Here is a 17,413-nt window from a genome sequence, read left to right as displayed (position 1 = left end):
GTATCATTAGTGCAAAATAATTACTTGAGGTATTTATTTTATTTTTATATTGAGTCAGCTTGTTTACTGATACCCATGATCCTTTACTTGCGTTAGTTTGTTTGAAAATCATAATTTTAGGCTCTGCTTACAATTTTTAACACGAAAGGCGAAGAGCTGAACTATTTAATTAGTGATTATTGGACGCAATTAAAAGGGATATATTAATAGTCATTGGAAAAACAGTATGTACTGAAAGGATTTGGTTTTTGTTCTATACATTCCACAGAGCAAATCTCCGGGCGGTTGTAACCTCTCACTGGGATGTAAAGACTGGAAATAAAGACGTATGCACAATGATTTACTCTGTTCATTTGGAGAGAGCTGCATCAACATGTGTTTGTATGTTACACTGTTAAGCACTGCCCTCTTGTGGTAATGACAAAGAAGTGCAGCCAAGTTTGTAGGTACATATTTAACAAATAAATTCCACTCTATTACCACAATATTGATGGTAGGTTTATTCTGCACACAAACTGTACAATGGGGCCAATGTTTATCATAATCCCTGTACTTGAACACATTAGACATTTACTGCTGTGAGCGCTTTTGAAATCACTGACTTTTACAATACACTGAATATACTTTTCAGATTCAATCCATTTAAGTGAACACCAACATGCAAAACATGCAAACTGGTCTTAGTGTACAGTACTGTGCTCAAGAATCCAAAACACAGACGCTTGGCCTGGACTTCGCATGTTCTCCCTTTGTCGAAGTACATTTTCTCTGGTTTTAGGTTAGCAGGTTCAGGAGTGAATGCATGTTGTTAATTACAAGTCATTGTCATTTTAATGAGTTAAATATCTTCAACGTTTGTCACAGAATGGCCTGTTATCTAAAACATCCCAGAGTTCATGTGTGAGTCAGACAGAGTTCTTGCCTCTAGGCAGCAACTGGGGCAGGGCAGGACATGGGCTGCACTCCCTTCACCTCCAGGGCCTTGTTAAACTGCACATTCAGAGTCTTTGATGCTTTGGTGATGCGCAGCTCCTTCATGCAGCCTTTGAATGAGCGCCTGCTGGACAGTGCCGCCTGGTGGACTCCAGCTGAAACACACGAGGCACATGTTCATACTCCAGTCTAATTTGTGTCGACATGTTTGGTTGACTATCTTACGAGGGTATCCTCCGATGTAGATGGGGTCGCTGGTCTCACAGGTGTTGGAGCGGGCATTGGGGCTCTCAGCGTTACTCTGTGTCCCGTCCACTCTCAGCTCGATCCTGTGTTTGATCTTTGTGGCAGTGACCGAGTGCCACTGTCCGTCACAGAAGCCCTCTCCCTCAGGGGCCACCTCCGCCATGATCAGACCGGCACCATTGTCCACATGGAACAGCAGCTGCAGAGAGCAAGACGTTCAGTCAGTGCATCACTCAGTCAAGAGAAAACAACAACTGTATAGATAAAAAAAGAATGGCTGAGACAAATGATTGAATAAGCATCAAACCGCACCTTCCCGTCCACCAGCTCGATGCCCAGACCGTCCTTGTCTTTGTTGCTGACTCCGAAGAGCACTCCGTTGGTCCGACTGGTGCGGAAGTCAAAGGCTATGGACACCTCCTGTCCCACACGGTATGTAGCAACTACAGGGAGACACGTTTTTTGAGTGCATGAGGAAAAGCTATATTTGGATTGGTAGCTAGAAGGTCCTGGGTTCGATGCCTGGACTGGGCCTTTCTGTGTGGAGTTTGCATCTTCTCCCTGTGTTTGTGTAGGTTTCCCCTACCACTAAAAACACGTACAATAAGAGATAAACAAGAGTGTGAATGGCCACCGTTGTTGTGAATGTGTACAGTCGCCCCCTGGGGAAAGTGTGGAGTGAATGTAAGGTTGTGAATGTTAAGGTAACTTGTGTCATGTGAAGCGCTTTACAAATAAAAGTTCTTTCCAGTGACATTATGTGAACACAGAGACATGAGCATTTTGCAGAGTCCATAGCTTAGGACAGGCCGGAATTCTTAGGTAGGCTTTGCTTTTTCTTAATGCAGCTGTTTTGGCTTATTTAGGTCATATTTATCTTTATTGCATCATAAGGTGATTTCTCTCACCACAAGTTGTTTATTTGTTTATTTTTTTAGCGACTGTTTACTAACCGCTATTCTAAAAGGTTCAACATATGTGGACGGTTCTTTTCCCAGTGAACAGTATCTTCCTACCTGCTTTCAAATAGCCAGTTCCCTGAAAGTATGTCCCTGGCTCAGTGGAAACGAAGCAGCGTCCGACCATGTGACTGGAGCTGGGGCTCTGCATATCCACCTTAAAGTCTTCAATCGGACTGCTCACCGCGTTGCCCATCATCTTAAAGTTACGGATGCAGCCGTTCAGGCTGTACAGGATCTGCATTTAGACACAGCAAGTTAAGATTTGTACGAGACATCCTTTTAAACATATTTCTTTGTATGAAAAGGTCTCACTGGTCCTATTCTCTTGGTGGTATAGTTTTGTGGTAAACCTCCCATGTAGACCACTCCAACCACATCCAACAGATCAGCCTGAAAACAAAACAAATCAAATATACTGTAGCGTTAGGTGTCCAGATCTCTTTATCTATTTTATTATATGGCAGTCTGATCCTCATCCTAATACAGGACATACGCCTTTGTGCTGCCCGATCCTGTCAGATATCCAAGTTAAGCAGGTAAGGACTGGTCGGTACTTGGATGGGAGACCATTAGGGACGCCAGGAAGCCTGGGTGAATGTAGTGTGTGAGTGAGTGAGTGGTGGTGGGAGGGGGCAATGGCGCAGACTGGTTGCCTTGTTTCTATCAGTCTACCCCAGGGCAGCTGTGGCTACAATGGTATTTTACCACCACCTAGTATGGAGTGAATGAATAATGCAATGTAAAGTGTCTTTGAATGTCCAGAAAACGCTATATAAAACCAATGCGTTATTATTATTATCATTATCATTATTAGAAAAATTGGGGGGGGGAAAGTACAATTTCACTCTGAAACGTTCAGACCAATGGGCGAGGAAGTGCTTCTCTGTGGTCCTCATGGCGGGGAGCTGACATTGCTGTAATACCACCCCCTTGTGGCCAGGGGCATCTCCAAAAGACACTCCCAAGAACGGCTTAAAAGAGCTTTGTTTTTTGTAAATGTCGCTATGACCCATGTGACAATGCTGGGGTAGGTGAAATATTTTTAACCACGCTGGTTTTTGTACATCAGCCTGAAATAGTGGAAGCCTTTTCAGTGCATTGACCGGCTCCAGATCCTGTCAATCAAGCCCTGGAGCTCTGTGGAGGCTCCGCCCGCCCCGCGAGAGCAGGGCTTCCTGCCTTTTTGCCCTTTTAAGGAACAGAGAGCCATGTAAGTTTCGGGACCATTACCGTGAATGGGGCTGAACGGGACCCACTCGTCTGTATTACATCTATGGTTCAGACCCGATAGAACATGTGCAGAGCCATTTCAAACATTCAGCCTCTCCATTTGTCAGTGTGGATCAAATGAAATAAATCATAGTAATAATGAAACTATTCAGTATCAGACTTCAATATAACATAGGCGTTAATACTTGAGTTTAAGTTGACGCAGTTTAACAGTGAGGGGCAGTACCTTATTGGGGCTGGTCAAGTGCTTCATGTACTTCAAGTCGACCGAGAGAGTTCCTCGTTGCTTCTGCCTGTTCACACGAATCTGAGGATAAAACATCATAGATCTGATATGAAATGGTTATAGATGGATATAGATAAATTGATTAAGAGCTCCAATGCAGTTGGAGTTTCCCAAACTTCCCAAATGAGTACCCCCATACCTACGCCAACACTTGTCTGGCAATGCCAAGTGAAACTTTGACAAGGAATTTCACAATATTGAACCTAAATCTACCTTTGAAGTGATTTTTTTTTTTTCACTTTAAATCTGTTTATGTAATAATTGTGGTCACTTTACTGGCAAACAGCTGTTCTAGTTCTACTTTCTAGGGGCAGGTGACGATGTTACGGCAAAAGGATGCTTTTCTCATACATTTTCCGTATTTGTTTTCTTCACTTTAATGCCTTTTAAATGATGGTAAAATAAAATGATTAATCTTGAAAGTATTATTAAGATGACTGCATTACACATTTCTGAGTTTGTATGTTTAATTCAGCAGGACATCAAAGATATTCAATATATTTGTTGCACTTTATGTTTGACCTTCTAGATGTGACACAGCCTGTGCTCCTGCTGACCCTCTGATAGCTGGGCCAGAGCCAGACCATCTTTGCTCTGCCCAATCCCATCAGACCTGGGAAGCTAAGCAGGAAAGGGCCTGGCCGGTACTTGGATGGGAGATCGTTTGGGAAACACCAGAAAGCCTGGGGTGAATGTAGTGTGTGTGAGTCAGTGGTTGGCGGTGGTCGGAGGGGCTGATGGCACAGACTGGTTGCCTCGCTTCCATCAGTCTAACCCAGCGCAGCTGTGGCTACAACAGTAGCTTACCACCACCGAGTATGGAGTGAACGAATAATGACTACAGTGTGGCGCTTTGAGAAACTTGACAATATGTATATGTAAATGTATAGCACAATACAAGTGTAAGTTATTATTATTATTATTATTAATTATAATTATAATTATTATTAATTATTATTAATTATTATTAATTATTATTAGCTACTGCTGCTGAGAGCAAGGATGAGCTCCTCTCCTCTTTTCTTAGTTACAATACAATTGAGTGTTTGGAAGATCATCTCTCCTCACTTGAGCAAAGGATCTTCTAGTTGCAGGGTAACAGTTAAAGTGAATCCTACCTTGTGCCAGTTTCCGTCATTGATGGAGAAAGGAACACAGCCAGAGATGTTTCCATGTCCCAGGTCGTAGCCGAGGCACACCTGCCCCTCTTTAATCTGCAAACACAGAGTGGGACATTTAGCTACACAGTAAAACAGGCTCAGGAGAGACATGGCGGATAAGAACCTGAATGGTGACGAAATCTGCATGGTTTATTCGCGCCATGTACAGGACCAGACCTGAACTCTCCTTGGTCCTCAAGTCAAACTCCAAAATCAACCTGCAACACATTTGAAACACATCAGCTCACTGTCCAGTCATTCGGACCATACTTTTAGAACCTTTGATGAAAATGTCATTTAGTTTTTGTGAATATTCCGTGTAAATTTAGTCGACAATCTCAACTTCATTTGGTTGACATTTATACATTTATATTCATTTGTATTCTCTGCTTTATGAGCTTTTCCACCATGTACGAGGTCCAGACCTGTTCCTTTGGCTCTTTCCAAATGCGTCAATGGGAATTCACGGTTTAGAAAATATGGACATTTTAATAATAGTTTTAGCCATAAGTAACAACCTTTAATTTAGTTTTAGTCAAACAGCGAGAACATCACTGTGACTCAAATTATGATGAAATATATTGGTCTGATACAATCCAGGCATGTACCGCATACCTTGTACCTCATTATCGAGAATAGACTTGGGATATATCAGAATATATTACAGGTTTTTATTGCTGATATATGTTGATCAGGAATCAGACCTCTATTTATTTTACTCTCAAGTAATTATTTGGGTTTGCACTTCTCATTTTTACTTGAGTAAAATAATGAACGTTATTCCTACCTCCCCCTCTTCCCGCAACAATCTAACTGTGGTCAGTCTCTCCCATTGACCATCACTGATACTGTCCATGTGGAAACATCCTACACTGACAGTACAGACAGAGGAGGCTGACGTGCGGTGTGGTCAACAACACGTTATTATTTCATCACCCCATTATTAATCCAACATGTTTTTACCACAGTCTTTTCTCACGGATCACTGTCTGCCCGAGCGATCACTCAGTGCTCATTTATTTACAACTACTGTAGAATAGGGTCAGACCTGAGCCAAACATACAGGGCCATTCCTGACCTTTCCTCTGCTCTAGGCTCCAAAAGCTACAAACTATACTCATACAAATACTGTAAAGACTGACTTCTCTCTGACTTTGGCGTCATCAAAGGTGAAGCTCATGTGGCTGTTCCTGCTTAGGCCGAACTGGTAGGCCTGCTCCAGAGCTGTGGGGGCCACCGCAGAGGCACAGGCATCCTGCAGGGGGCGACACACACAGGGGTTAGTTACATACATATACACACACACACACTGCCTCCTGTCAACATCAGCCCTGAACGTGTCACTCGCACTAATGGGATTGTGACCTGGAATAAGCCGCTCTGTGATAAGCAGCAGACACACAAAAAACTAATGGAAGTACCGTTAACAAGCGGCTTCGGGAAACTATGAAAAGGTAATGTTTAAAAATGAAACATAACACACAAAAAGGCTTGAGCTAATTAAAACAATGATGAAATGATGTAAAAATGATGATGCAACTAACAGCTTGGGAAAGTGTTGTTTCATCACTGACCAGTAGATGTCAGCACAGGCACAGTTACAGCTGATCAGTCTCTAACTCCAGCAGCTACCAACATTTATGTTATTATAAACTTGTTCTTCATCGCGGCTATTTGACAGTGATGATGACCCTGACCGTGACCCTCCTTTCTGAATCGGTCTTGTCATTGAATGCTCTTTTCTGCACATTTCCCGTATCTACTGTAAGTTGAATATCAATAGAAAAATGAATGTTTTTGTACTTGATATTTACCACTTATTTGCCATGATGTAAATAAAGGTGATTGGTGGATATTTGTTTAGCTTGTACGTCTGAAGAGGTCGCTGTCGCCTGTTTTACACAATTTTGCGAGAAATGAAAAGTATGGAAACTGAATCTCTCTCTCCTGTGCTATAGCTTCCTCAGTCCTGGTCCTCTCCACAGATCCCCCTTCACTTCCCTCTCTCCTCGTGTCCCGTGTGGAGTGAAGACATTCCCCGTCCGTTGACCTTGCTTTGTTACGGCTGACACTCACCTCTTATCACGCTCCCTCCCTCCCCTGCCTCACCACGGCGGCCCGTAACAAAGACATCGGCTCTCCCTCTCCTCCCGAGCCTTTTTTCCATTAAGCCGACAAAAGCCACTCGTTGGTCCGTCCGTCCTTTGCTCTCTAAGACTTTTCTGCCCAGTTTCCGCTTGTGTGTGTGTGTGCTTCGGTGAACAATGCGCGGGCAGAGTCCCATTCAGACCACAGCTAGAGGTCAGACCAAGCCACTCGATCTCATTCGGAATGTACAAGCACATCAATTGTTTTCAACTTTTTGCTGTTTAAATGGAAGAAATAAAAAAAGTTATTGTATAAACTTTGCTTTGCTCTCTGCCAGCTCCTCTCGCTTAACCTTTGTATCGACATTCATACGCGGCGACGGAATCTGCGGGCGTTTTATTGCGCAGCTGTCCGCAGTCAGCAAAGTGCATTTTCACAGATCACGCATCGCATAAAAGGTACTTAAATCCTACGCCCATAAAGGGACATAAAACAAGGGCTGCCTCAGAAATCACAAATGCGTCTCGTAAATCGCATCAGAACAAGCTCTATTGTGCCAAACACATAAAGCGGCTAGTATTTGCTTTAAAAAAAAAAAAAAAAACTGACTTTGAAGCTCATTTACGTTGAGATAGTGAGAGCAAGAAGTCCTGACCTTTGAATCAAGTCCAAGTGCTTTCTTACAGATGCGGCGGGTTAAGCACACACTTGTTTTAAAGACCCGGGGTTAATATAGAGCCCTGTGGTTTACGGTGTAGTAAAAGGAGGGACGCGCATCTATCTTCTCCACGGACACTCCTGAAATTGATCGGAAATATCCATTCTGCCGTAAAATGTCCACGCGGGGAGGGGAGACAGGACATTACCCATCCAATTACAGTAATGGTGTGGGGTAAATCAGGCCGACCACAGATGCACAGGCGAGGGGGGGGGGTTACCGTTTCAGGGTCCACTACGGCGGGGGCAGCGGGTGTGGTCACTACAGGGACAGGGGCAGCCGGAGAAGTCACGACCTGGAAAACAAAATTCAAATTAGAGGCCACATTTGGGATTACTGAAGCTGTTCTACGACGTGGGTATTTCTGTATCTGAATAAATAAAGAGCCAACTGTGAAGGTGTGAACAGTGTAACAGTGTAACACATCACGGCTCTCTGTAGTGGTCCCTCTGGCACCAGCAACATGCTGTTTATCTTGATGGGTTACTTTGTCAGTGCAGTTCCATGATATGCTCCTTTTTAACCCCCTAACCCCCACCTGAACCGAGCACAGGTTCTCCAGTTTGGCTTTACCCAAATCTAAAAGCTTCTCGGGGAAAAAGAGGCAAAATAGTAACAAACACAGGGATGAAAACACAAACAAAAAAGATACAGTCAGTTTTGCAGGTCTTAGCTTTCAAATGAGGGGTTACCCTGGCCTCGCTTTTAGATTTGGGTAAAGCTGAACTGGAGAAAATGCGCTCGGTTAAAGAGGGGAGCAGAGACGTTGCGTGACCTATGGCTCATGTGACTGGTACTGATCATTTTACCTATTGTGAATGCTCTGTCAAGTTATAGAAACATGCCCTCTGTCAAAGAACTTTCACCTTATGTAGTTATGTTTCCACTGAACATGCTGTTATCGGGACAAGTGAGAGAACTCAAAACATAATCAATGGACTTTGCCAACTTTCTCTGTGGGGGGAAAAAAACCACTGTAGTAAAGCATTGAAAGCCCTGTCATGCAAGATCTTTTAAACATATAATGTTTTGTCCCTTTTCTGCTCACATTCTGGGGAAGTTTCTCTGAGTTGTAAAGTCCAGACCATTAACTCTATCACCATTTCTAAACCTGAAAAAAAAGTTGATTTCGGATTTCTTTTAGTTTATTGCGGTTCTTTCCTGGCTTCAGATTATTTTCACTGCGACTAAGGGAAATAATTAGCCAGGACTATCACAAAAAACATCCATCAGTGCAGCCAGTAACTGCAAATGTTACTCACGGAAGAAGAAACTGTGAGAAAAGCAAATTATGTTTGAACAAAATAAAATGTTCGAAGCGCTTTAGAGTTTAGTTTTGTAATATGTTCACACTGACTTTCTGTTCCTGTGAATTTTCACAGGCCAATTAATCCCTTCAATACAAGGAAATGACTCTTCATTCAAAGCAGAAAAGGCTAAATATTCAGAAAGGTTCATGCCTCAAATTAAAAAGCGACATCAAAGTGACTTGTAATATCCAAAAGAGAAAGATGTTTTGGTGTTGAGATCAAAGAAAGTGCATGTGTTGATGCACACTCCAGTGCCTGAAGGCCATAGGGAAACAGCTTATCAAAAGGGTCCTCCTCCTTCATGATGTCAGGAGTTAAGGGCTGTGCGCAAAGTAAAGGTCAAAATGGAGACAAGCCCTTTTGAGAAAAATATTCCTTTCTTCATGGAGACACCTGTCATTTACTTGATGTGGCAGCAGCACAAAATCCTTCTGAGAGGAAGGAGAGTATCAAAGAGTATCCAATATTTGTGCACTTGCTTTCAGCCTCCTAGAACACGACCAATCACACAGTCTCACATTCTCATGCGTAGAGGTGGGCGAGTACTGAAACATTGGCTGTAAATGGTGTATGGGACAGCGACAGCCCAACATAATCCAAAATAAATATTCTTTTGTTTTTATACAATTCACAATGCACTATTGAAAAAGTGGGACAGGGTCTAAATGGCTGTGTGGACAGCAAAGTGGCGCAGTGGTTAGTGAGATGAGTGTGCGTGAATGAATGGTGGTGGTCAGAGGGACTGTTGGTGCAGATGTGTGCAGTCGCAACAGCGCTTCTGTCAGTCTCCCCCAGGGGAAACTGAGGCTACATAATAACTGTCTGTGCGCTATACAAATAAAGACCTTACGCTAAAAGAGTCACAAAATCTTTATAATCCAAGACTCAGAGGTGGCACAGCAGTGTTCCTGTTCCTCCTCATGATCAATGTCTTTATAGAGGAGTAGTTCAGCGGCTAGCCGGGTGCCTCATCTGCTCTGATGCAGTGAGACATACAGCACATTAAATGTATGAAATATACCTCCCCCGCCGCAGTGGAGGTGATGGAGATTCACAGCCGGGCTCTTAGCATCGGGGCTAAATGTTAGCTGTGAGTGTTTTGGCTGCCGCGGGCCCATAAAGCATAAATGGCGAGTTCACAGTTAGCCTAGCGTAGCGTTGTGGCTGCGCGCTGTATGACACACTGCCAAAGGTGGAGTTTAGTGGCTCAAGGCTAAAGGGACTATAAAGAAAAGCTAATGGGCTGTGGCAGTGCGGTGTGATGGAGCGCTAAGCTAACACAGCAGGCGAACGGGCCGCTGTCACACTATGAACTGTGGGTAAGAGCCTGGAGTTATAGCCAAGAGTGCAGTACTTTTAGATGTAGTACTTACTGTAACCAACTGTTTCAATATAGCACTTGGTGCAAGTTGTGGATTTTAGTTTTTTCAAAATGATTTGATTAAAACATGTTTTTCATTCATAACATCCATCATGAGCTTGTTGATTTTAGCTTCTTATACCATTTCTCTCCAAAAGTAGTACATTTAAACAGTAGTTGATAGATTCCCATTATGTTTGGATATGTTAAGAACTCTACCTTTTTCTAAATTATCAACACAAAAACAGAATAGAACAAAAAATAATGATGGTAGCTATTTGGAAAACATAAAACAGTTTAAGTATTTGTTTTTGTCTTTCACTTATTTGTGCTCCCATCAGTAGCTGAGTAGCTGACTAGCCTCCACTGTGGCCTCATAAAGGGCTATATCACAAAATAGACTATTCTGAGCTTTTAACAATGTTATGCGTGTTTCAGTCATTTCACAGTCCATCAATCTCTGCACTCAGAATGCCAGCCCCCACTCTGGTGTACGTCACACTGAGGGTTCTATGACGTTTTCACTGTTGCACAAATGGAAGTGCACCCTCTGTTGGCCTTAAGTTCAGCTGCTTTTCATCACATTAAAAACATCTCTTTTCCACAGGCAGGCACTTATCAGCCCAATGCCTGGTCAACAGCTTTGGCCACAGCCAGAGGTTGTAGTGGTGACTTGGTACCTCTGAATGAGTCCATAACTCCCACCAGAGGGAAGCATTTGTCCACATTGTCATTAAAGTTTTGTAAGCCGTGACAAAATCGTATACTGAGTAGAGTCGATACGTGCATGGAGATCGTATGTGGAATAGCGGCTATAGTACGTTATTTTAAGTTACGAAACAAAAAGTATCAAAGCTAAGTATAAAGTAGTTGTCATTTGGTATGGAGGACGTACCGCAGGGCCTGGAGCTGTGGCAGCGGTGGCAGTGGGCTCGGGCAGGAGGGGGGGAAGAGGCGGCGGGGCAGGAGCCAGGTTGGGGCACCTGCCGATATCAGCATTCACGAAGGACACGGGCTGCGAGAAGTCCGACAGGCTGAAAGCGAGACAGAGCTTTGGTAACATTCAAATGACATCAACATGAAATACAGTAGCAACAATTCTCTTTTTTTTTCACTCTCAAAATGTTTATGAACAATATCACAAGGCAGCGACAGGGCGCAAAGAGTGTGAATTAAATACAGCCATGTTTTCTAGTCAAATATTTTTGTATCGAAAGGAAAATAATCATCTCAAAGAATAATGCATGTGTGTAATGTAATCAAGAGAACCCGTTAAATCTATCGCGAGCGCCCGCATACAGACAGGTGTGTAAGCAGAGCCGCTGCGGATGGGTTGAAACGAGGTGAAACAGAGACTCGGGGAAGTGCGAGTGATATGCCTGAGTTATGGGGAGGCTTATGGTGTCAGACAGCTTGATTACTCTGCAGACGCAAAATGAGACACAGCCTTTATCATAATCATCGCATCATGACCTCCGACTGCCGACCTAACTGCGTTTGAAGCAGCGCGAGGCAATTAAACACCACAGCGAGACAAGAATACTGCAGGCTTTTTTTAACGGACTTAAAAGAGAAACAATGTCAGGAAATCAGTTGTGTCCATAATACCGTGTGAAATGTTACACATGGCTTTAAATATTGCAAGTTAACTGTAGTAACACAGTTTTTATTTTTACTTTTCCACAATTGCTCCCACGTCACTCATTCCCCTGTTAAAACCTCTCACGGTTCAACAAGTTCCTGAACTTTTCCTTGCTCACAGAAAGAGAGAAGTTGTTTCATCCGTGTCTGTAGGTGCAGGCCTGAAGAGGAGGAAATGGTCAGTTTTGCCTGCGTCAGTGCTTTATCTCGGAGTAAATACATAGGAATCCAGCTGCTGACTGTGTCCTTTTAGGCCTGATTTATCTGGCAATGTCAGGAGCTCACAGCACTCCGAATCCATCACCCCCCCCTCACCACCACCACCACCACTGCCGTGCCCCTGATCTGATCGCTCTTTGAAATAGCCGCACTTACTTATTTGAGAGCGCTTCTTGATTTGATCTGATTAGAACACAGGGCCTGACAGCGTTTTAATAGAAAAATCACATTTCATTTGCATCGATGGTGGCTGGAGCGGGAGCGGCCCGGGTCACGGCACAATGGAAATGAACAAAAATCTTTCTCAATGTGTAAATGTTGAAAAGAAAAAAAGAAATGTGTTACCCAGATAAGTTTGTGATGTATTTGTTTTTGTATTGTTCATTGAGATTTGCAAAAGTGGAACATTAAACATTAAAAATCCCGTACTTTATCTTCAAGACTGTGTTTTTAGTGTTGTGCGAGACATTTAGGGAAGATGGGGACGCTTGTTTGAAAGCAGACAAATTATATTTTATTTTTGGGGCTCTGACAGATGATAAAATCTTTTTTGGCCATCCTTTCAAAGGACCACATAGTTTTATTATTATTATTTGATGTCAGACATTGCTTAAAATAGTGTTTCAACTGGTTTTAATTGTACTTAATTTCTCCATGATGTTTGGCTTTAGTGGGAGTTGGTGAGATAGCAATGTACTGATGGAGTAATGTAAGGGAAGATCCACTGGCCTGGAGGCATTATGCGGCTTGTGTGGCTTTAGTGAAGCTATAACAAGTGTTTTCACTTGGTGATGAGAGGATTAAGCTCGGCAAGAGATCAAGAGGTGAGGAAACCTTTTCCTGGATACTTAGGACCTCAGGAGGGGCTTTTTCAGAGCCGTTGCAGCGCTGATAATAGTGGCCACTGGAGAATAACAAAGTACATGGAGGAAGATTCGTCGTGAGTTTGACCCTGTTCCTGATAATAGTGAGGACCAGGGCTCACATCCAGACTGCAGACCAGTACCACCTCAGAGGTGAAATATCCCAGTCCAGATGATAACTTTTTGAAAACTCTTGTACAATGCTGAACCTCCGGACAACTTAAAGCTTTAGTTGTTGCAGCCAAATCTCATGAAATGCTTCTACTGCATGTGTGTGACCTACACAGTGTTGATCATGAGGTTCCAGATGCAGCCTTTGAACGGCACATTGACCCTGTTGGACGTCTGCTCCACTTCAGCAGGAATGCCCCCCAGGAAAACCCTCTGGAAAGCCATGGGCTGGTCGTTTGGAAGTCCCACTTCCCTCTTCGGCTCCTCATCCACCTGCACTGCAAACGTTCTGACAGAAACGATCACAACAGAAGAGGGATAACAAGTGAAGTCATATTTAAAAATGTGTGGGTAACCGGACAGAGCGAGTCAAACCCACCTGCCGGGCAGCCTCTCGATGCGGAGTGAGTGCTCCCGTCCGTCGTGGAGGATGCCCTGCTCGGGACGCCTCACCACCCGGCGAGGAGTGTGAGTCCCACTGAAGAGCAGCACTTCCAGAGAGCCTTTGTTCAGCATCACCGACAAGTACGGCTGCAAGTGCAAACACATACGTACACTTCAGACTCTCTAAACTGCAGGCAAACAAAAAACACTAAAGAGACCAACCTAAAGGTTTTCTTTAAAACAACTTTACTTTGAGGTTTTAACCATGTTATAATGTTCCCTAATCAAAAGCAGACTTTGGACTAGTATTTCACTTGATAAAGGCACTTTGAGTGGATATACTCGATATTGTTGCATGATAAATAGAACCCTTTAGTGTCCCGACTAAAAATGGAGGCTTGTATTTTTTTTTAATCATGGTTAATTCTGTAGAACTTAAAACTTAGATTATATTATTATTGATATGGACCACAGGGTTATGTGTTTAGATGGACAATGACGCTTGTGTGGTGCAGAAGAAGAGGAAGCGACATAGGATTGAGAGAGGAGCAGAGCATGGAGGTGTGCAGACACACAGAGGTGGAAGGGAGCAGCAGAGCAGGGTCAGGCTAATTTGAATTTTAATTCAGTGTGTGCCAGAGGGCGAAGTGGGAGACAATTTACCACCTGAAAATGGAATTTCAATTTGAGGTCGGGACAAATTGAAGTGAGATGTAGCTACAACACGGCCCTCGCTCGGCGCACGTCTCGCTCCCACAAACCCATAAAGACGCACACGCAGCGACAGCGCCATGTCACACAGCGAGACAAAGGTACTTTATCACAAATGAACTCGCGTGTTCAGTCAATTTATACATGAAGAGGAAAACACACAGACAGGAGCGGGCAGAGAGGCAAGGAGCCCAATGCATATCAAAGTACATCAGAATCACACGCTACTGCATGTGAGGACCTGGGACTTCGAGGATTTATACTATAGTCCTACTGCTTCACCGCTGTTTCTGTTTGTACTTCTACAACCGTGATTACTATTCCATTTGGCACGACTGCTGCAACTACTCCGACGACTGCAACTGGTATGCCACCAAAAGAACCACGAGTCACTGTTTAGAACCGCTGCTTTACATGCCTTTCTCACACCGATGTACAAACACGTAACTGGTTATCCTTTTTTCTGCACTCCCTATGTCCTCACTCCCTCCTCTTTCTATATTCTCAGTTCACCTCTAAAACTCCCTCCCCTCGTCTCTCTCTCTCCCCTCTGTCCCCTTCCGAACATCCATTAGTCAGGGCCAAGTTGAGTTGATGGTGTTTTTAACCTCTCTTAACCTTTTGCGGCACAGACACACTCTCTCACACACACACACGCTCACACACACTCACACACACACACTCTTCTTTGCGCCCTGCCTGCCAGCGTAGTTAGTAAAAATAGATTTATGCATCAAACAAGCGCTTATGATGGATAAGCTATAGCTAACCCCGTGTCCCCGCACCGTTCAGAGACTGGAGATGGTGCACTGGGGTAAGCAGGTCTCATAGCGGACGACATTGCACTGAAATGATGGTAAGATACCGGGTTCTATAATGGCGTACTGAATGTGGATATAGAATAAGTGTTGCTAATGCAAGCACTTAGAATATCAGATTAAACAGTCCTTCATTGTAGCAAATTTGGAGAATTTTAACAATGTTTTTCCAAGATGATTTTGAATATAAATCAATGATAATAATCAAAATATTAAATAAATCGTAATTGTCACTATACAAAGCGTTCACTGTGTAATACGAGCACCAAATTCAGAATACAGTTAAGAGTTGGCAAGAACCTTTTTTTCCCCCCCAAAAAAAACATTAGCCACCCACACAAACACAAAATCCAAGAGGGTTTCCAGTGTTACTGTAAAAAGGCCCGATGTAAGACCCTGATTTGTTTAGTTTTCCTTGGCAGCTATCATTTTAGGAATGCCCTGAAGAAGACCACCTTTGGTCCAAACACGTTGGCCTGTCCATGAACTAAATAAAGGAAGTCAGAGTGCCTCGGATTCTCTCCTTTAGGTTTCATTAGCTTTCATTTTAGTTTGGTTTAGTTTTAGATTGATTTGGTACAAAGTATTCTGAAATATCGAATATCAAAAAATGCAATATTTTGTGCAAGAGCCACAACGTGTTCACGAATAATAAAAAGTAGAAAAAAGTGTTTAACTTTAACTGATATGTTACAGTTTGGTAATACATTTACAGTAAGCGTTTAAGCCTTAACATGATTAGCATAGTTGGCTAATCTGATTAATATACACTCCCACAAACTTCATTCACTTAAACAGTAGCACGTGTTTGCCTACTCAGCTAAAAGCTAACAGAGCTCTTCCTCATGTGGACACACACTGGCTGACATTACGTCCACATGGACCCACTGTGCTGCGTTTTGGCTAAAAGACAATCCTGTTAGCTTGGACGCCCACAAATGCAAATCTCATTAATACGCACTTACTATGAAAAGAGAGGAGAGAGGAAAGCTCACCTCGCCCGACTGACGCCTCTTCCTCTTGTTGTTGTTGAAGTTTAGGTTACGGGCCTGAACAGACAAGGGTATTAAAAAGTATTGAAAGGCTCCATACATTAGTTCCATAGAACTATTTTGACATGCTTCTGACTATGAGCAACATTCGGTCCAAAATACAATTTATCCTCAGTATTATTTGGTAACAAAGCCGTGCTGATCTCCGTACATGCTCTGTAATGTCCACTGACCTGCTGATTGACGGGGGCAGTCCCTCCCACCGCTAACAGGATGGTGCCAGTGTCTTCCAGAGTGCTGAAGGAGAGGCTCAGCTCAGTGTCAATGCCCAGAGACAGACCTGTCAGCTCCATGTAGCCCGCCTTCGAAAAGCTCACGGTGTACAGGTTCTAAACACAAACAACATCAACAAGATTATAACGATTATAGCGATTAAATGAAATGAGCTAGATAGAAGTCACTTTGTTAGCATTTTTGTATTATCCTCACGATACAATATTTGATGTTGGATTCAACATTCCCTTTGACACTGGGTTGTTATGTATTTTGAATTTTCTTTCTTATAAATAAATGAATAGTGGGAGAACTGTGTGGCTTCCTAACCTTTCCTTCTGCATCTGCTTGTCTTGGATGTCATAAGATTGTACATTATTGATAAAGAGGAAGATGATTGAGATATGCGGTGTGTTGAACGGGGAGCGCCGATACTGAAGGTCAACAACAGGTGAACGAGAGCAGAGATGATCCAGGTCGTGTCAGTGTATAATTCAACATCTGTCTTACAGATTTATAAATCATCACCTCAGAAGCATGTCATAGACTATTAATAAGGCTCTAGAGACATGAGGGAGTATTCATAAAGGAGATGATTTGATTCAGAAAAACATGTCATGTTGTATAGACTGATGGATAAGGTTTTCAAACAAACCAAGCACTTCACTATGAATGTGTAACGGCGAAAAACAAAACAGAAACAAGAGCGGAATATGAGGACGTTAAGTATTATTATATAGAAGATTTTAAAAAAATCCAGCTAATTATTTACCAAAAGAAATGCTCTTTTCTTATCATTATAAGATCAAGCTATATTTTCTGTATGGGGTCATCAACGCTGCTAGGTAGTTTCTCTAACATACTAATCCTAGCAACAGAACATAAATAAACTGAATACAGGTACAACAGATTGCCAAAAGAAAAGACTACATACAGTATTATAAATGGGTCTTCATGTGAGCAGGGGGTTCGGGAGGTCCACCCCCAGAAGAACAAAAAAAAAGCAGACCTGTCCTGTATTTTGGTGCATGGAATTATGTAGAACATA

The 17,413-nt window shown here is 42.9% G+C and overlaps 1 protein-coding gene across 1 annotated transcript in view; it reads right to left on the bottom strand.

Annotated features, from left to right (window-relative positions):
• Window positions 1-454: 454 nt before the first annotated feature.
• The window catches only part of lama2 (laminin, alpha 2), a 183,564-nt gene continuing 166,605 nt past the window's right edge, over window positions 455-17,413 (bottom strand). Inside the window, exons 58-72 of the mRNA XM_079572620.1 lie at window positions 16,326-16,481; window positions 16,096-16,149; window positions 13,567-13,718; window positions 13,300-13,476; window positions 11,189-11,327; window positions 7,844-7,918; window positions 5,960-6,072; window positions 4,942-5,035; window positions 4,776-4,871; window positions 3,598-3,678; window positions 2,454-2,531; window positions 2,196-2,376; window positions 1,492-1,622; window positions 1,159-1,378; window positions 455-1,088 (exon numbers count right to left, since the gene is read on the bottom strand). Of these exons, the coding sequence (XP_079428746.1) occupies window positions 925-1,088; window positions 1,159-1,378; window positions 1,492-1,622; window positions 2,196-2,376; window positions 2,454-2,531; window positions 3,598-3,678; window positions 4,776-4,871; window positions 4,942-5,035; window positions 5,960-6,072; window positions 7,844-7,918; window positions 11,189-11,327; window positions 13,300-13,476; window positions 13,567-13,718; window positions 16,096-16,149; window positions 16,326-16,481 (1,911 nt within the window). The 3' untranslated portion in view covers window positions 455-924. The remainder of the gene's footprint in view (window positions 1,089-1,158; window positions 1,379-1,491; window positions 1,623-2,195; window positions 2,377-2,453; window positions 2,532-3,597; window positions 3,679-4,775; window positions 4,872-4,941; window positions 5,036-5,959; window positions 6,073-7,843; window positions 7,919-11,188; window positions 11,328-13,299; window positions 13,477-13,566; window positions 13,719-16,095; window positions 16,150-16,325; window positions 16,482-17,413) is intronic.

This window comes from Gobius niger (genome assembly GCF_951799975.1).
Source record: "Gobius niger genome assembly, chromosome: 15".
Taxonomy (NCBI): domain Eukaryota; kingdom Metazoa; phylum Chordata; class Actinopteri; order Gobiiformes; family Gobiidae; genus Gobius; species Gobius niger.
The sequence above is the reverse complement of the archived record's forward strand: the minus strand, read 5'-3'. Positions and strand labels throughout refer to the sequence as shown.